Source organism: Bubalus kerabau, chromosome 1 (genome assembly GCF_029407905.1).
Source record: "Bubalus kerabau isolate K-KA32 ecotype Philippines breed swamp buffalo chromosome 1, PCC_UOA_SB_1v2, whole genome shotgun sequence".
Classification (NCBI taxonomy): Eukaryota; Metazoa; Chordata; class Mammalia; order Artiodactyla; family Bovidae; genus Bubalus; species Bubalus kerabau.
The window spans coordinates 195208672-195229101 of NC_073624.1; the positions used below are offsets into that span (position 1 = coordinate 195208672).

Here is a 20430-nt window from a genome sequence, read left to right on the forward strand (position 1 = left end):
CACTTTTATGCATTGGAGAAGGAAATGGCAACCCACTCCAGTGTTCCTGCCTGGAGAATCCCAGGAACGGGGGAGCCTAGTGGGCTTCTGTCTGTGGGGTCGCACAGAGTCGGACACGACCGAAGCGACTTAGCAGCAGCAGCAGCAGCCAGGGAGTAATGGGAAATTTCAACTTACCATGGAGCTCTGAAGAGATGAATCTTAGAAGTGGAAAGCTGTCTTCTTTTTTCTAACCAAAAAGGACTCTTACGTGGTTATGAACCCAATTGTCTCAATTAGATCTCTATTCCCTAGAATCAAGGGCCAACCAGCAGGACACTTGAAATAAATCAATTGTTTCTAAGGTGTGTTCCGGGCATTTCCCATTTCCTTGAATTAACTTTGGAGTTCCCTGAAAGAAACAGCCATCAAAGAAGTATATTTGTTCTCTCATCCACCTGATCAAACCAACATCAGAGGTGCAGGTGTGTGATATGAAAGCACAGGATATCCCACTGGGTGACTGGCAAGGACGGTGCCTTCTGTAGACTATTGGCAGAATGGGAATACAATACGTATTTGTGAGTTGACTGGCAAAGGACACCACGTAGGTTTTCATGTCTTTAAAAGATGGATGGCCACTGTTTTCTCTCACAAAACTGCTCCCTCATTCAGCTTTCAGCCCTTCAGGTTGCCCAGGTAGGTCAAAGAGAAACTGGTTTCCTTGCATGGAGTTGGCATTCTCCTGAGGTAACTCCCTTGGAGTGAAAAATGTTAACTACATTCAGAATACACAAGATGAGTATCTCTTCTGGTTTGCCTGTTAAAGTGCACATTTAAGCCCACTGCAGGATAATTATTCATAATGCCTTCATTTACTTTCCAAAGTGTCCCAGTTTGGATAATTGATTATATGATCAACCTAATGAAGGTCTTCAGTAAGATCAGTCTGTGGTACTCGCTCAGTGACAATGACTCCCTGTTCCTCTTCCCTTTGGTTTAACCAAAACTCAGGACCCACAGATCAAGAGGAACTCCATTTTGGAATATTTAAATGCTTCTCCATTTCCATTATAAACCATTTACTTGTTACTATACTATTTTAGTAATGCCCCATTTTAATGGATTCGATTTATATATCTTCTTCTCTTCCCTCCAAAAGAAACAAGAGCAATGCATTTTTCTGAAGCAAAAAGAAAAGTGGCCATAACACAAGAAACAATAAACATATAATATTTTTTTCATTAACAATCCAAACACTACAAAACATAGAATATACAACTTAAAAATGGAAATACAAATTAATGAAAAATGGGGTACATGTCATATTAGCAATGCAAAAGACCAGCTTAAGCATAGTTTCTCTAAATCAACAATTAATAAAAGCAAAGTGCCCTTTTCTCAAATATGCACAAAAATATTTCGGTCACTTCCAGGGAAAAATTAATCAAAACTTTCTGCTAATTCTATATTACAGCATGTATTCCTAATGGCTTACAAAACTTAAGCATCATCTTACACCTAACATTTACAACCTTTTCCAATCATTAGACACTCATTCAATCCAATCTGTCAAAAATAAAATTATTTCATTTCTGTATGTATGAAATAATTATTGATATGTTATGGATCTCAAGTGGTGAATGTGTATGATTGGGACAGTGATCAGAATAACGTCATGGATCTAAAATGGGCCGAGAAACAGAGAAGCATCTCTGTCTGGCACATCTGTGTATTCATTGCTGCAGTAATTCTATTACTTCTAAAGTAATTCTAAATGTACATTTCCTCATCCTACAAAAAAAAGTCTAAAGTTTTCATATGTAAATTTGCTCTGCACCTCTAGAGTTTATGTGGAGTCTGTCCAGTAATGTCACTTGACAGAATGTTTCCTGCTGGGGTCCTATTATCCTTACAATAATGAGTCCCGCTGAAAAAAGTTAAACAATAAGGACTCAATGAGATGGCCCTTTTCTTCTATGTGTTGAGCATGTGACAGTTTAATGAAGTAAATTTCATGGTAAAATGCACAATCCTAGGTACAATTCTATGATGCAAATGAGAAAGAAAATATTTAAATTTTAATTTTTCAAGCAACAATACCAACATCCACTGCAACCCGTGTCTCTGAAAGAGTCCTGCACGGTCATGCTTTTAGCCAAGATTTTACAGTAAGTCATGCTTCATGGGTGCAGTTCTAATGCTAACAAAAATGGGAAATCACATTGATATCTCCTTCTGAGCCACCTGTATAAGAAGGACCTATGGTCAGTTAGCCTCAGCTTTGAGCTTTCAGGTTCATGTCCAACAACTGCCTACGAAGTAGATTAACATTCACGTAGGGTTGCAAACTTGAGGATGGAGAAGAACCGAACTGCAGTTCTGGAAAGGGGTCCAGTGGCTACCCAGTGGTCTTTGGTGTCATTCACTGCTGCTGCTGCTGCTGCTGCCGCCATCCTCTTGCTTGGGGGAGGATGAACTGTCTCGGACTGGCAACAGGTCATAATGGCAAGGGATGTGACTGTTCTTTGGGAGGTCATATGGGTCCTGGGTGCGATGCCCATTATTGCTGAATATTCCTTGGACAACACTCACTGTAGGTTCTGTGACAACCAGGGACACATTAATTGATACACAAGGACATTTTAAAAATATACAATATGGTATTTCATGCAAGTATCAAACACACCAGAGGAACGTTCATAAAAATATAAGAAAGTATTTTTAAAAACAAACAATCCTTGTATAATCCCATAGAGGTAACTACTCTGTGGTTGGTAACCCACTGACACTTACAAACGATGTTCAGAACAAAGGGTGACTGTGTGGTTGGGATGAAGACATCAAGGGAATATAAAGAAACCCTGGACATGAATCACTGTCTGCAAAACCTGGGAGATAATCTAGTCCAAGCCCCTTCCTGTACAGGTAACAACAACACGGTCCTTTGGCGATCACTCGATTCATGGAAACTTGTAACAAGTTCACAGCTTTAGGATTCAGGACTCAGGCTTTCAGTTGTGATCCCATCTCACAGTGCTGGGCTTAGGGGATAATCCAAAAGGGAACTGCTGCTCACTTGCAAAACTAAATTTAGTTCATGCTGGTTTCCATTTTAAAAAGCTGTCTTAATACTTTAAAAAGAGTTACATATCTTTCTGTCACATCTATGGCATAAAATGAATGACTAGTGACTAGAGTTAAATAAGTCACTACAGTTGACCCTTGAACAACTCAGGGTTAGGGGTGCTCCACACATAACCCCAACCCACCACAATTTAAAATCCATAGTCAGTTTTAAAATTGGCCCCACTATTTACCATCTCACATCCTTGGATTGAACCAACAGAAGAGTGTGTAGAAGTGTAGCATTTACTAAGTGGAAAAAATCCGTGTGTAAGTGGATTCGTGCAGTTCCAACCCATGTTGTTCAAGGATCAACTAGAATAGAGAATTTTTTTAGATTCAAATCATAAATACTGGGAAAGATATGGAGAAAGAAAAAGGAAAATATAAAGCTGTACTATCTAGCCCAGGATTGCTCTGGTATGTTTTAGCTTCCTCAAATGGATGTGCAAGGGGCAATCAAAATAACTCTAATATTAACTGAATTCTTATTAATTTGTATCAGATTCACAGCTGGGAATATTACTGATCTATTAGACAAATATAAAAGTAAAATGTTAAAATTCTGCTAAAAGCATTATATTAGTATAATGGATGCAACCAGGAAATGGAACCATCTGTTTAATCCACTTGAACCATTTGTTTTGGCTAACTCAACATGTTAGCTAATATGATACATATGCTGTTCCACATGCGTGCTAAAATATTCACTATGGTTACAAAACAAAAGATGGATAACTAGGGAGGTAAGAAAAAACCTACTTTGACTTTTTGAAATAGTATTTTTCCTGGAAAGTTCATTTGACACCAACTAATATGATCAGCATAAACACAGGCTGAGTTTAAAATACAGATCATTATTTACAATAAAATGTTTATGAACTGCAACTACTGCATTCTCAAGGACTTTAAAATTGTTTCAAAAGAATATTCTTATTCACTAGATTCTTTCTTTGGTTAAGAAAACTTACCAACTTCATAGACATTCTTGTTGGCAGAGGCTGAGTTATTGATCTCTGCATATGGGGAATCTCTCCGCGCTGGTGACTTCATCTCCACATAACCACACTCTGAGTGTTTGGGAATAAGGACAGGCGGGTCTTTAATAGTGGCGTATGGGTTTTCAGAACTGCTTAGGGAGCAGTTACTTGAATTATATTCAGAATGCTTCCCCAGGTCTGTGAAGAGAGACAGAGGGGTGAAAAGCAAATGCTATTTCATGGGCAACAACATTTATTTTCGTGGCGATTAACTGACTTGGGCAAATTATTTCTTTTCCGTTGCATCTAGTTTTCTATCATTTTTAACAAAGAAAAGAATATTATTCATTCTCCACTTATTTTGGAGAAAATCAGCTATAAAATTACCCATCCACAAAGTAATCGTGGCTCCTCTCTAAGGTGAGGATCAGTGTAAACATCAGGGATTTGATTTCATTTTCCGACTCTTTGTGACCCCATGGATTATACAGTCCATGGAATTCTCCAGGCCAGAATACTGAAGTGGGTAACCGTTTCCTTCTCCAGGGGATCTTCCCAACCCAAGGAGCAAACCCAGGTCTCCCACATTGCAGCTGGATTCTTTACAGCTGAGTCACCAGGAAAGCCCCTTTTATTATCACACTCAAATAAAGTTAACTCCACTCTATTTTACTAATGGTCTCTGAATCCTCAAAGGCTTTGATCAAGACCCCACATGTTGCTGGCTCCAGGAGCACAGGAGGTTCTGTTTTGATGGTGAGGAAGGCACCTGTGCTGTACGGCTTCCTCGTAAAACCTCAGGTCTGGGCACATGAAGTTATCATTCAAACTCTTCTCAAAAAGCTGGCTTCAGTGAACATGTAACCAGGCTGACCTCTTCTTTTCCCTGCTTTTTCCTTCTTCATATTTCTCTCTCTCCATAAACCATATTTCTTTGAGGGGAATTATGTGTGTTTTCCCAGCAAACTGAGATCTTGGTTCTCTAAAACTTCTGCTCTAACAGGATCCACCTACGTTCACACTCTTGCTGGCAGTCAAACCTGGCTGCGGGTTTGTTGAAGTAATTTACCACACTAACTGCCTTCCCAGGTGGCGCTAGTGGTAAAGAATCCACTTGCTAATGCAGAAGACATAAGAGACGCAGGTTCGATCCCTGGGTCAGGAAGATACGCTGGAGAAGGGAACGGTAACCCATTCCAGTGCCCTCGCCTGGAGAATATCATGGACAGAGGAGCCTGGCAGGCTATCGTCCATGGGGTCACAAAAGAGTCAGACATGACGGAAGCAACTTAGCACGCACACACCACAGCAACAATGCTACCTTTTCTCTGGAGTGCCAATTTTGCTGGTTTAACAAATTATTTTTGTCTCTGAGATTAAAAAATATTTTAAATTGTGATTCTGATAAATGTATTTCTTCTGCAAATTCAGGCAATACCTTTCAAGGATTTTCCCATATAACTTCTGTCAAGTCCAAAAGCACCTGTGACAAAGGAAGAAAAAAAAAACATCCAGTGAGAACTGAAAGGAAGAGGAAAAAAAAAAAAGAAAGGAAGGGAAAACCCATCTAATATTCTCAGGTCACTGGAGTATGATGGTTTGGGCACCCACAGTCTCCCTACTGCAGGAAATAAACAAGGATGCTATTTTCCAAACCTTGACACCGGATCACTTGGGCCAGATGTGTCAGTACTTCAGAGTTAACCAAATGTTATGTATCATCCTGAGCATTCTCCTGCCTGTTTCAGTGGCTTTGGGAAAGGCTGGTCAACATGGGGTAGACACCGAGGAACCAATGAACCAAGAAGGTTGCCTTGATTCAAGGTTGCTCAGTGGAAAGGACACAGCCAGGCAGACTTGAGACAACGGACTGGGACTTCATCACTTGTTCGCTGCATGACTTTACGCAAGACTTTCAGCTTGCTGAGCCTCAATTTTCATATCTCTAAAACAGGGAAAACACAACTCACCTTCTAAGCCTCACAGGGTTGTTGTGAACATAAAGTGAATAGACCATAGGGAAAGGCGTCGTAAACGCTGAGGAGTCATATAGACGAATGGTATCTCAGTTACTGTAATACTTTTTTAAAAAAATTGATTTTGCTGACATATACCTGATTTACAATGTGTTAGTTTTTGTGGTAGAGCAAAGTGATTCAGTTATACATATATTCTTTTTCATTATAGGTTATTGTAAGATATTGAATATAGTTTCCTCAAGAATTTGCCTGCCATGCAGAAGACCCAGGTTCTATCCCTGGTTTGGGAAGATCCCCTGGAAAAGGGAATGGATATCTATCTACTCCAGTATTCTTGCCTGGAGAATTCCATGGAGAGGAGCCTGGTGGGCTACAGTCCTTGGGTTCACAAAGAATCAGACACAACTGCATGATTAACACTTGCACTTTTCCTATACAGTAGGGCTTTGTAGTCTACATATAATAGTTTATACCTGCTAATCCCAGACTCCTAATTTATTCCTCGCCCCACCCTCTTCCCCCTTTGGCAACCATAAATTTGTTTTCTATGTCTGTGGGTATATTTCTGTTTTGTAAATAAGTTCATGTGTATCATTTTTAAAGATTCCACATATAAGTGACATCACATGGTATTTGTCTTTATCTGATTGATTTACTTCATATAGTATGATAATTTCTAGGTCCACCCATGTTGCTGAAAATGCATTATTTCATTCTTTTGATGGCTGAGTGGTATTCCGTATGTAGTATATACACATGCATACCACATCTTTATCCATTCATCTGTCGATGGACATTTAAGTCTCTTCCATGTCTTAACTATTTGAATAGTGCTTCTATGAACGTGGGATGCATGTATCTTGTTGAATTATAATTTTATCTGGATATATGTCCAAGAGCGGGATTGTTAGATCATATGTGCATGCATACGTGCAGTTACTTCAGTCGTGTCTGACTCTTTGTGACCCCATGGACTGTATCCCGTCAGACTCCTCTGTCCATGGGATTTCACAGGTAAGAATACTGGAGTGGGTTGCCATGCCCTTCTCCAGGGCATTCTCCCCAACCAAGGGATTTAACCCACATCTCCTGTATTGGCGGGCAGGTTCTTTACCACTGAGCCACTGGGGAAGCCCTGTTAGACCATATGGTAGCTCTATTTTTAGTTTTTTAAGGAACCTCCATACTGCTTTCCACAGTGGCTGCACCAATCAATTACTGTAACACTCGTGTGTCACAACACGCTCAGCTGCAGTCTATCTGCAGGCAATACAAGGTATCTGCAATTATTCTTTAATAGAATGTTATGGATTTAGGTTAAAAACAGAAAGTAAAGTAGTAACTTGTGATGAATATTCAAATAACTATGAGAAGGGTCAGAGAAGGCAATGGCACCCCACTCCAGTACTCTTTCCTGGAAAATCCATGGACAGAGGAGCCTGGTAGGCTGCAGTCCATGGGGTCGCTAAGAGTCGGACACGACTGAGTGACTTCACTTTCACTTTTCTCTTTCATGCATTGGAGAAGGAAACAGCAACCCACTCCAGTGTTCTTGCCTGGAGAATCCCAGGGACAGCGGAGCCTGGTGGGCTGTGTCTATGGGGTCGCACAGAGTCGGACACGACTGAAGCGACTTAGCATAGCATAGCATAGCATGAGAAGGGTAAGGAAATTATTTCCCTGCATGGCAGGTCTGTGTATAATTTTCTTAGAGTGATATTAAACTCAAGTTCACAGGGTGATATTTCCTGGGGGTACACATTTGTGGAGAAAGAGGGAGGATCCCTGAAGGAGAGAGTGTGTGTCTACTGTCAACTGTTAGAGGACAGGAAACAGGGATGTTTCCCTCTCAGGCGCGCTCTCTTGAGTCTGGTATGTGAAGAATAGCCAGGCAGGCTCCCAGATGGTGGGAAAGGCACCAAGTTGTTCAGGAAGACAGGATAAAAGGCTCCCCCATCCCTGGGATTCTCCAGGCAAGAACACTGGAGTGGGTTGCCATTTCCTTCTCCAATGCATGAAAGTGAAAAGTGAAAGTGAAGTCACTCAGTCATGTCCGACTCCTAGTGACCCCATGGACTGCAGCCTACCAGGCTCCTCTGTCCATGGGATTTTCCAGGCAAAAGTACTGGAGTGGGGTGCCATTGCCTTCTCCGGAAGTCTACACTACCCTTTGCCTAATTCTCTTGGCCACCTCCAAGCTGTGGCAAAGTCTTTTTAAATGTCCATCTTGATCTTAGCTATGCAAGGTCTAGCCTTCCCCAAGGGATGAAAGCAACATGGGGTGGATAACAACTTAGGGAATAAGAGTGGGGCTACGAGATTAGCCGTGCTTGGCAGATTCCCTCTCCTCTGCCCTGGTTGATCAGGGTGCAGTTTTAACAACGGAGCAAGTGGGCTTTCTCATAAACTCCCATCTGTCTCAGTGTCTGAACAGGTGTTTTCAAATGCTCAAATTAATCTACTTCATACAATAAGCCAGAACATGATCCTTATCTCTATTTTTTTGTGTTTTTGTTGTTCAGTTGTGTCTGACTCTTTGCAGCTCCATGGACTGCAGCACGCCAGCCTACTCTGTCCTCCAACATCTCCTGGAGTTGGCTTAAATTCATGTCCATTGAGTCGGTGAAGCTATCCAATCATCTTAACCTCTGCTGCTCCCTTTTCCTTCTGCCTTCAATTTTTCCCAATATCAGGGTCTTTTCCAGTGAGTCAGCTCTTTGCATCAGGTGGCCAAAGTATTAGAGCTTTAGCTTCAGAAACGGTCCTTCCAATGAATATTCAGGGTTGATTTCCTTTAGAATTGACTGGTTGGATCTCCTTGTGGCCCAAGGGACTCTCAAGAGTCTTCTCCAGCACCACAATTCAAAAGCATCAGTTCTTCAGCACTCAGTCTTCTTTATGGTCCAACTCTCACATCTGTACATGACTACTAGAAAAACCATAGCTTTAACTATACAGACCTTAATTAGTAAAGGAATGTCTCTGCTTTTTAATACTCTGTCTAGGTTTGCCATACATTTTCTTCTAAGGAGCAAGGGTCTTTTAAGTTCATGACTACAGAGACAATTTGCAGTGATTTGGGAGCCCAAGAAAATAAAATCTGTCACTGTTTCCATTTTCTCCCCTTCCATTTGCCATGAAGTGATGGGACTGGATCTCTATTTTACAAATGAACAAATCAGTCTTGAGAGGGTGACTGCGTCATACCACAGAACTAGGAATTGATTTCAGGGCTTTTGCGTCAAGTTCTGGGCTCTTTCAGACAGCATCACAACTTTTCCATCATTTAAAACACTGCACACTTCATTATCCGTAATGAGCCATATTCTGTTCTTTGTAAGAGAAGACTTTTTCTGTGCCACAACTTCACAGGGATATTAAATGCAGAATTACTTTTGGATGGGAACAAACCAAGGAGATCCAGAATTTCCAATGAAGATTTTATGTTCCTAATAATCAGTCCCTTGGGTCTCACTGAGACAGAAAGCAGAGAAATTTATATGTGACCTTTACAGTAACTGTGTATTCTGGAATCAGGACAAACTCCATTAAGTGGAGATGGAATGAGAGAACTTTTCCCTCATTAGTGCTGGGTGGTATTTTACTAAGTACAGTTATCATCTTGATTTTACACATTTTCATCAGCCTTTTTGGAGAAGGAAATGGCAACCTGCTCCAGTAGTCTTGCCTGGAGAATCCCACGGACAAAGGAACCTGGTGGGCTACAGTCCATGGAGGCGCAAAGAGTTGGACACAACTGAGCGACTAACACACACGACACACACAATTCATGGACTTCTTTGAGCTAGATTATTAACCTCCCTAAACTTAAATGATTTCACCAATAACTATAATGTAAATCTGGTATATAAATAATTTTACTGTAAGTGTGTAGAAGTACTCATCCTATTGATAATGTTAGTGAAGAATTCAGATAAAAGCTAAGCATTTGAACTTATTTTCTATTTCCATAGTAATAGGGGATTCCAGAGCCCACACATGGCTCCTGCAAGTGGCTTAGACGAATTGACATCTAAAGTGTTCACAGAAGGATCAGAGAGGGAGTGGGCAGAAGACCAACTATGAGACCTGGTTTTACCATCTTCCTTCCATGAAATCTTAGACAAGAGTTAACCTGTTTCTTCCTTTATAAAACAAGTTATGTGGAAGGGCCCACACAGTGAGGGGTGCCAGATTCAGCAAACAAAAGCATAGCAAGTTCAGTGAAATTTGAATTTTAGAGAAACTTGAATTTTAGAGAAACTTGAATTTTAGAGAAAATTTTAGAGAAAAAAATAATTTTTTGAATAAGTGTGCCTTGTGCGATACTTGGGATATACTTATCCAAAAATTATTTGTTTCTTACCTGAAATTCCAAATTAATGGGACTTCCTTCCAACCTTATCATTAAATAAATACCTAGGAAAGGGTTTGCTTTCAAGACATAGGAAAGTTCCCATAAGACACTGCACTCATGTTAATTACTATGCGGAGCTCCTCCCTGAGAATAAGAATATACCACACTCTCAATGTGGAGTCACAGCAGTTATTTCAGCGGAGTCGCCCCACGCCCTCTGCAGGAGGGCCCTGAGGTTAAAACAATTCTTGTCCTAGTACAGCACTGTTTGTCCTTTCCACTCTTATCCTCTCAGGTGGACGGTGGAGTTTTCCAGGAGCCACACCAAGTGTGACATCACTCTTGGTTGGACGCAGAGCAGCTATGAAAATTCAGCTGACCTCTATTAAGCCAGATGTCATAAAAGTGTTAAACAGTGGCCATTCTTCTCAGTAATTTTTTTGTTGTTTCATTTTGAAAAAACGTAGTCATTTTTCACAAAAATGCATTTTATATTATCTATAATCAATAAATTAATAAATAGCCCTCAGATTTTATTTCTACTATGGCAAATATCAATAAATATAACCCATGTTAGTAGGGGCTCTTGGGGATCCTTGATTACTTTTTTAAAAAATTAACTCATTTTAATTGGAAGCTAATTACTTAACAACATTGTAGTGGTTTTTACCATACATCAACATGAATCAGCCACGGGTACTATATGAAAGTGTTCTGATTCCCAGATGTTTGAGAACCTCTGACTCACTATATTCCCAAAGATATCTCCATTTTCTCACCTAAAAGAGGAAAGGGCCTCAAGTAAGGGTATATCAGGTTGTGTATGTGTGCTAAGTCACTTCAGTCGTGTCTGACTCTTTGCTACCCTATGGACTGTAGCCCAGCAGGCTCCTCTGTCCGTGGGATTTTCCAGCAAGAATACTGGAGTGGGTTGCCATGCTCTCCTCCAGGGGATCTTCCCAACCCAGGGATTGAACCTGTGTAGCAGAGAGCAAAGAGAAGCACACAGGCTGGAACCAAGCTGACGGGGTTCAAATCCCAGCTCTACCATGTCATAGGCTTTGAGGACTTCCACAACTGACTTAACCTCGTTATGATGCAGTGTTGCAACGGGAGCAGGGAGATGATGATGCTAATCATGGTACCTACAGCAGAACTTGTGAGAATTGAGTTGATACATGGAAAGGTGGAGTGTAAGCTACAAGCAGGCAGTGATCCTTGTCTCTTTATTGATTCCTTGTTCACAGTAAGAACTCAATACATGCTGAGTAAATAAAGCACTTGGGACAGTAAAAGCCCCACACAGGGATTAGGCGTGATGCTATGTCTTTCTTTTCCTGTGCATATTTTCAGTAGTTGCTTTGGCACGGTCGTGAATCTCTGAGTGTTTGAAGTGACTAAAAGATAAAGATGCTGGTGGAGGTTGGGGGATGGGGAACTTGCCGAGCTCGTTGAGGTAGCCGCCGTGTTTCCAGTCTGCAGGCAGCGTGCCTGTGTAATCTACCACAGGGCCTCTCTTCCCAGGATTCACATTTTTCAGATTCACAAACAGCTGATTATTTTTTGACTGTTAAAAATATAAACAACAAAAAGATTTAAAAAAGAAAATACAATATGGCGCAGTGCAGTGTTACCCATCTAGGGAAAGCAGGTCCATGGAGCATATCAAGGACTAGTCCTTACGTGAGGATGCACCAAGGGACAGAGGTGACCACTTCTGACCTGGTGGGACTTAGAGGCAGCAGGAGTAGGTGCCCCTCAGCCCCAACCATTCCCTCCATCACCTTACTTCTTCATTTTAAGTTGGTGCTCTGTGCCAATTAGGCCTCACTTGGATTTACATACATGGAACTTTGAAATGCCTGGCACATAGTATTAGGTTGTTTTGTTTGGTAACTTTTTACCCACAAAACTGCAATTTCATATGGTTCAATCAAAATAAATAAATGCATATTATTGTTGTCATTACCCAAGTACAGCTGGCTAGGAAAGGGTACCAGAAGGTGATCACAAAAGACAAACCTGCTAATTTTACCCAGACCGGAGTCTGCTATAGGTCTGCTATGAGACATTATTTTAAAACCACATGCAATATTAGAAACATTTTCCAAAAGAAGTGCAATGGAAACAGTACAAGTTGCAGAGACAGAGAGACTGACTCACCTCGCTGCAGCCTCACTCACAAGCTATGTTTGGAAGTGACTTAAGTTCCCTGTTACTTAGGGTTTTTTGTCAGTAAACCTGAGATACTAATACACACCCACGGGATTGTTTGGAGGAATAAATGAGATAATTGATGTACGTATGTGGAATGGCAGCTGGCCAACTGCAGCCCTCAGGCATGCCTGTTCCTTGCTTCCTTGCTCTTTCCTCACCCGCCATCCCCCTCCCCTCTCCCCCCCTCGCCATCCCCTCCCCCCCACCCCGCCCAGTGACCTGGACCATCTCCTCTCACCTTGGCGATCCTGTCCCTGTTGTTGACGTGAGGGGATGTGGCACACTGGGTGAGCGTGTGGTAACTGGGATTGGTGAAGTAATGGCTGTTAGCATTTCCACCGTTGCCGTGAGGAAGGGTTTCTGATGACAAAGAAGGAAATGGTTAAGATGGCAGGCTCCTTAAACGTGTGTGGGAAAGAGGGAAGTGAAGCAACAAGAACAAATGTTTGGACTGATTCCAGATCACAAGCGGGCAGAATCCCCTCCTGCCCGGCATGCTCAGAGAAGCCTGTGGAAGCAGCAGGCGCCTGCCTTTCTGCCCATCTCCTGGAAAAGTCTGAAAGCATCCACCAACAACTGCTCTCTGCTTTGGGGCTTGTACAAGCTGGGAAGGCATTGCTTTGAAGCTTCTTCCACTGTAACTTTCCTCTGTGTTTAAACACTTGAGCTCTTGACACAATATTCTTTCTTTCTATTTCTCTGTCTACTTATAGATTAATCTATCTACCTACCTACCTATCAATCCATCCATCCAACCATCCATCTTTCTATCTATCTAACTGTGCTGGGTTTTAGTTGAGGCATGTAGGATCTAGTTCCCTGATCAGGGATTGAAGGCAGACCCCCTGCATTGGGAGCATGGAGTCTTAGCCACTGGACCACCAGGGAAGTCCAGACAATACTCTGCACTAGAAACACACCACTAAGTAAATCAGCTACTTTATGAATTCCCCCAGAATCACTTTATTTATAAACCTGAAACCCTTCACTGATTGCCCCCAAATTAACAAATACCTTAAGTTTGCAAATTCTTCACTTATATGAATCTTCTGAAGACTGAATGCATCACTTAAAAATTTACTTTTATGGGGTCTTGTGACAAAAAGGAAGATTCAGGGGTTTTATTAAAGAACAGCCTTGGTTGTTGCTAATCCCCCCAAACTGTTTATGTGACTTGGTTGCTGTGTGGCTAATGATGTACATGGGCTCCAGGACAGGCTGGAGGGTACCTGGGAAGAACCCAAGGCCAAAGACAGAAGACCTGGTTTTTTCTCTGATCTGCTCCATGACCTTGGTGAAGTTATGGCCGCTTCTTCCCCTCCCCTCCCTGTCCCCCACATATGACAACAGCTTGGGATCAGGCATCCAGCAAAGCTCCTTCTAGGTTGACTTTTCCAACATTTAAAGCAACCATATAACGAAACCAATTTTAAATCTCTCGTAAGAGAAAACAGTGATGATTTTACCACTGTTGACACATAAAACACATCTCTAACAATGCATCGTCTCCAAACATAAAAGCTGCTCAAGGCTAATTGACAGTACCAACGGGCAGCACAGCCAAACACTCGGTTTCCAAGAACCAGGATGAAGTCTCGCTTTTCATGGAGTGAAATGCCTCTAGCAAGTCCAGTCTCACCTGAAATGGCATAGTCTGCATTCATGACCCTCATGGCAGGGGTGTAGGTAACTGCTGGCATGCTCGATTCCTTCCCCTTCTGCTTGTGTCTATAAATAATGAACAGTGCCAGGAGGAACAGAACAACTAGGACAAGAATGATGATGCCCGCGATGGCCCCGATCTGGTAGGAATCAGCGGGGAGAGCCGTACTGGTCCTGCTTAGGCTGTTCAGATTCCCCACTATGATAACACCAGCTAGAAACGGAAGAAAAGAGATGTGAGCAAGGATGACAATGTGCCGGACAGATATTTGATCTCTATTTACAAAAATCTCCCACAGTGCTAATAAAGCCTGGATATTTTCAGTACATGAAATTTTCATTTGGAAACTTTTGAAAACAGAGCAGGAAGGAAGAACAAACATTCTTCATTTTTGGACACAAACTGGACGTTGTTGGTTTGTCTGTGTCCAGAAGAAGGATTCTCTAAGGCTCAAAACAAACAAAAAAAAAAAACCAAAGATTCAACAGTAGGGTTTGGGAGCATCTCCCAGATTTCTGATTAAATGCTTAGACCAGAAATTAGATGGGGATAACAATTTATCTAATTTTTATTGTTTTTTGTTTATTATCCAGCATTAAGTTTATGAGTGGCTAACTCAAGTCCCTAACTTAATAGTATGTCTCTCTTTAGCATTTCTAAGAGGAAAGTAATTTTCCTTCCAATTAAGAATAAGTCTATTATAAATCTCAGAGAAGGCAACGGCAACCCACTCCAGTACTCTTGCCTGGAAAATCCCATGGACGGAGGAGCCTGGTAGGCTGCAGTCCATGGGGTCGCGAAGAGTTGGACACGACTGAGCGACTTCACTTTCACTTTTCACTTTCATGCATTGAAGAAGGAAATGGCAACCCACTTCACTGTTCCTGCCTGGAGAATCCCAGGGACAGGGGAGCCTGGTGGGCTGCTGCCTATGGGGTCGCACAGAGTCAGCCACGACTGAACCGACTTAGTAGCAGCAGCAGCAGCCATTATAAATCTAGTCCAAGATCAGGATCTGTCTGGTCCTAATTTCAGAAAGGTCCTAAGATCAGAAAATATATTCTATGCAGAATTTTCTATGACAGAAAGATCTGTTCCAATACCAGGTAACATCATCTCACCTAAAACCTTACTTATTAAAATTCAAAATTTTTCTTAACATGGTTCTCCCTCAAGTTCCATCAAGTAAGACACAAGTGATATGAGTTGAGAGTCAAGAAACCTGGCATCTAAAAAAAAACTGATTCATACATTTTGAACTTTCCCTTAAGCTCCTAGGCTGCAGTTTCATCATCTGTAAAAGAGGAAACTGGCCTCCATGAAGGTTCTTCCAGCTCAAGTGTCCCTATGACCATATGATTCTAAATGCTGGAACTTCTTATAAGACAACCTGCCTTGAAAGGAACCAAGGCCAATGGAGTGTGATCACAATGCACAATGCATTGTAACAATGATGTGACTGTGGAATATGATGTCAGACTTTTATGATGGCCAAGTACAAATCATGAACATGTCAAAGTTATTTTATGAAAGAAAGTTAAATACAAATACCCACATAGTGTACAGTTTAAGATAACTCCACTAACAAGAATTTTATGAAATGTCTATCTGAATTTTTAAGAGCCTTCATCACCTGTATGTTTAAGACCACATACACTAGGAGCTCTCATGCTTCAGAACCATCTTTCTCAAGGGCGCCATCTATCCCAGAATCAGAATTGCCCAAGTAGGACTGATTACTGTGACGACTGTCATTTCCAGATGACTGTGCCACTCATCCTAGTTAAGAACCACGGGCACAAGTTTCTTAAAAAGCTAAACATGCAACCACCATACAACCCTATCCTTCTACTCCTATGAACTTGCCCAAGAGAAAAGAAACCCTATAATGCCACAAAGACTTGAAACGCTATTGTTCACAATAGTTTTATCCTCAGTAGCCCAAACTGGAAGCAGTCCAAATGTCCATTAACAGGTGAAGTAAATGGACGGGTAAACAAATTATGGTATAACCATGCAATAGAATATTATTCAGCAACAGAAGGAATTGAAGTATGGAGATACACAACAACATGGTTCAATCTCAGAAAAATTATGCTGAGTAAATAAAATCAGATAAAAAAGAGGAGAGTATGGTTCTACATATACGAAATTCTAAGAAATGCAAACTAATCTCTAGCGACAGAAAGTAGATCACTTATCACCTGAGACCTAGAGGACAGCGGTGGTCGGGAGAAGCATGAGGAAATTTTGGGGGGTGGCAATATACTCATTATTTTTATTGTGGTGATAGTTTCATGGATGTCTAGATTTGTCACATTTTATCAAGTGGTATTCTTTGTTTTTTACATATGTGTTGTATTGTACTGGCCAAAAAGTTCATTCAGGTTTCTCTGCACACCGTTATGAACTTTTTGGCCAACCCAATATACATATACACATATGTGTGTGTGTATACAAAGTATAATTATATATGTGTGTGTTGCTTTTTTACAGCTAATTATATCTCAATAAAGCTGAAAAAATTGAAGGCACAGTGGAAAAGTCATGAGCTTTGGAATCCTAATATATTCTACTACAGATATTAACATAGGTAACCTCAGGCAAATCATTCAACTTCTTTGAGCTGCAGTGTCTTCATCTGAGTAATCATCCGTGACTAGCATCCTTACCTTGATCACATCGTGCCCCCTTCCATCCTGGGCTGCAGTAACAGGTTCCGGTGATGTGGTCACAGGTAGAGTTGTTCAGACAGTCACATATCTGGCGACAGCCATAGCCATATGTTCCTGCAGGGCACTCTGAGAAGGAGATGAGAGTCCAATGTAGCTCTCCAGCCTTGGAAACCTGGGGTAAGGGTCTCACTGTATGATCTGGTGTGCCTGGAGGCCAGCCCTTTCAGGGGATCCCTGTCCAGGGAGACCTGAACCATCCAGGGTAGCCTACAGCTGGCTGGCATTCCCTGAGTCACGTTGGGACTCTAGAGGCCAGGCAGCAATGGACTGGAGACTGAGACTCTCATCACAGCTCTTGGCTCTTTCAGAGTCTACATGCCCTCCTCCTTGATGGAGGTTTGTAGAGAGTCTGAGGAATCCCAATAGAACTGATGAAGATCATCATTAAGGGCAATCTGAGATGATGCCACCAGGCAAAACTATGGGATAAAAGGGGAAAAATATAAACTGGAGATGCGTCCTTGGGAAGATGCATATTTTACTGTAAGCTTTAAGATCTGCCTAAAGGCATATTCTGCCTTCAGTTCAGCTGGGAACTGGGAAGGAGGGAGAGGGCAAGTTTGTTAATTTTCTAGGTAAGAACTTCATTTACCATGTGTGTGCTTGGTTGCTCAGCCATGTGACTTTTTGGTACCCCATGGGCTCCTCTGTCCATGGGGATTCTCCAGGCGAGAATACTGGAGTGGGTTACCAAACCCTCCTCCAAGAGATTCTTTCCAACCTAGGGATCCCACTGAGTTCTCCTACATTACCGGTGGATTCTTTACAGTCTGAGCCACCAGGGAAGCTCTCATTTACCACAGAAAGCCTCAAAATTTGGATTTGCAGGTTGAAGTCTGAGACACTAAAATAATGGGATTTTTATGATATAGTTGTGTAAGAGTTAGGCATGAATTTCAAAGAATAGGCTAGGCATGTTAAATGTAAAAATCCTCATGACAAAATACAGATGTTTTTTGTAAAATGAGCAGCAGGGGGCGATGCACAATTATTATCAGAGTTCTCTGTCAGACACAGGGTTTCTGTTTACATAGGAGCATTAGGAGAAGTCTCCAAAAATCGGGACGTTTTAATTTGATGTTCAGAGTAATCATGGAAGTACTTTAAGATGTGCTTATTTAATAAGACTATAAATAGTCTAGCATTTAAGTGAAAGTCAGTTTAAAGCCTATTCTGGTTTCAAAGTATATATACATGTGCATACATGTTTAGGGGGGCTTCCCTGATAGCTCAGTTGGTAAAGAATCCACCTGCAATGCAGAAGACCCCAGTTCGATTCTTGGGTCGGGAAGATCCGCTGGAGAAGGGAAAGGCTACCCACTCCAGTATTCTGGCCTAGAGAATTCCATGGAGTCACAAAGAGTCGGACGACACGACTGAGCAACTTTCACTTACTTACTTACTTATACATGTGTAGATATGTACACACATAATTATACTGCATACACAAAGTGGTGTGCAGGCAACTGTGCAACCGAGTACCTGTTTCATGGTTAAATGAACTAGCAGTGCAAAACTAAAATGGGGCCATCTTTGTCCAGGCTGACTCCTGAATATCACTCTTGGTATTTACTAGATGCAAGGATATGCAGATATATTCTAGAGTTTAGGGTTTGGGCTTCCTAGGTGGCTCCAGTGGTAAAGAACCTGCTTGCCACTGCCAGAGACAGAGATGTGTGCACGATCCCTAGGTCAGGAAGATTCCCTGGAGAAGGAAACGGCACCCACTCCAGTATTCTTGCCTTGAGAATCCCATGGGCAGAGGAGCCTGGCAGGCTACAGCCCATAGGGTTGCAAAGAGTCAGACACCACTAAAGCAACTTAGTACAAGCACGATTCTAGAGTTTAGCAAATAAGATTGAGACAACCTGGCTGTCCAGTGGTGATATGAGGATCTGGGGAGGGAGCCTGATGGAGGGAGCATGATGCTTTATTGCCAAAGCCCTGCCGACCTTTCCAGGCAACAGTGCCCCTACAGCCATGTAATCTTTGGTACATCTTTCTCAAGAGCACACCCTCTGTAAGCAGGAAGTGTCCTGCACCTTTCCTGTCATTTATGATAAGAGAGTGAGCCTCATAAGCTCTAAGACCTGATTTATTCAGTGTTAACACTGAATGAAAGTCACAGAGAAACGAATAATAAACTACCCTGAAACACTAAGTCTAAGGCTAATGTTCTTACAGCCCTGGGAGCGGCTGCATAGCTGGTGGGATAGAAATGGAAACATAAGGATGGGGAATTCCTACAGAGCATACTCTCCCTGAGTGGGATTTTTTACAGCAAGAACAAAAAAATGAAGGCAATATATTGTCTGGAAGGTTGTTAAGATTAAGATGAGGAGTAGTTAGTGGAAACAGTATAAAACCACTATCAAGAGAAAGTTGTCAAAAGCGTAGCCATGTTTGCACAGACTCACCCCCGCCCCTATAATGGATCTGGCTCTGGGTTCCCACCCCTTTGAATGCACACTCCTCTTGGGTTCCTGTGGGCTTCTTTGGTGGCTCAGATGGTAAAGAATCTGCCTGCTAATGCGGGAGACCCAGGTTCAATCCCTGGGTCAGGAAGATCCCCTGGAGGAGGGCATGGCAACCCGTTCCAATATTCTTGCCTGAAGAATTCCATGGACAGAGGAGCCTGGTGGGCTACATCCATGGGGTCACAAAAAGGACACAGCTAAATAACTAACACACACACCTAGGTGCCCAGCCCCCCTGAATGCACATTCCTCCACCGTGAGATCAGGTTCTGCCTCTGCCATGAAGAAAACTTGACTGGCTCTTTTAAAGCTCTGAGCAGCCACGTTCCAAAAACAAGAAGGGGAGGAAGAGAGAGCCAGGATGAACAGATGGAAAATTTGAATACTGTCTTCATCCTCATAGCCACACCCCCTCCACCCAGATTACTGATCAGTTCCTCAGAAGAATTCTGAGGACAAAGACAGCCTGCAAGAATCCCAAGGTGGCTGGGTCTCTGGGAGGGGAAGTCAACGGTGCTGGGAAGTGACCAACCATCAGTTCAAACACCCTCAGAGCTGTGGGTCCTTCACATCGCCAGCTATGTAGGAACACCGACTCTAGGGAAACAGCAGCACCCAGAGATGCTACGCTCTCACACTCACTCTGCTCGCAGTGCTTCCCCATGAAGCCGGTGCGGCAAGTGCACTGCCCGGAGATGTGGTCGCAGTCGGCTCCGTTTTGACACTGGCATACCAACGCGCAGTCCTTTCCATAGAAGCCCAGGGGACATCCTGTGCGAGAAGGAAGGACAGCAGAGTCAAGAGGCCATCGAGGAGAAACTCAGCTCTGCCTCCAACGTGTTTGAATCTGAAGGATGCTGAGCCAGTAGAGAGAGAATAAAGATAGTAATACAGTCAAAGCTTCTTACAACAGCTTT

At 42.2% G+C, this 20430-nt stretch overlaps 1 protein-coding gene across 2 annotated transcripts in view; it reads right to left on the reverse strand.

The window, feature by feature from the left end:
• Window positions 1–1079: 1079 nt before the first annotated feature.
• Window positions 1080–20430, reverse strand: part of MEGF10 (multiple EGF like domains 10) — a 182341-nt gene continuing 162990 nt past the window's right edge. For both annotated transcript variants that reach the window (XM_055548656.1, XM_055548645.1), the window contains exons 18-25: window positions 20156–20284; window positions 16974–17102; window positions 14278–14514; window positions 12877–12998; window positions 11865–11988; window positions 5524–5568; window positions 4077–4283; window positions 1080–2582 (exon numbers count right to left, since the gene is read on the reverse strand). In XM_055548656.1, the coding sequence (XP_055404631.1) occupies window positions 2401–2582; window positions 4077–4283; window positions 5524–5568; window positions 11865–11988; window positions 12877–12998; window positions 14278–14514; window positions 16974–17102; window positions 20156–20284 (1175 nt within the window). In that variant the 3' untranslated portion in view covers window positions 1080–2400. The remainder of the gene's footprint in view (window positions 2583–4076; window positions 4284–5523; window positions 5569–11864; window positions 11989–12876; window positions 12999–14277; window positions 14515–16973; window positions 17103–20155; window positions 20285–20430) is intronic.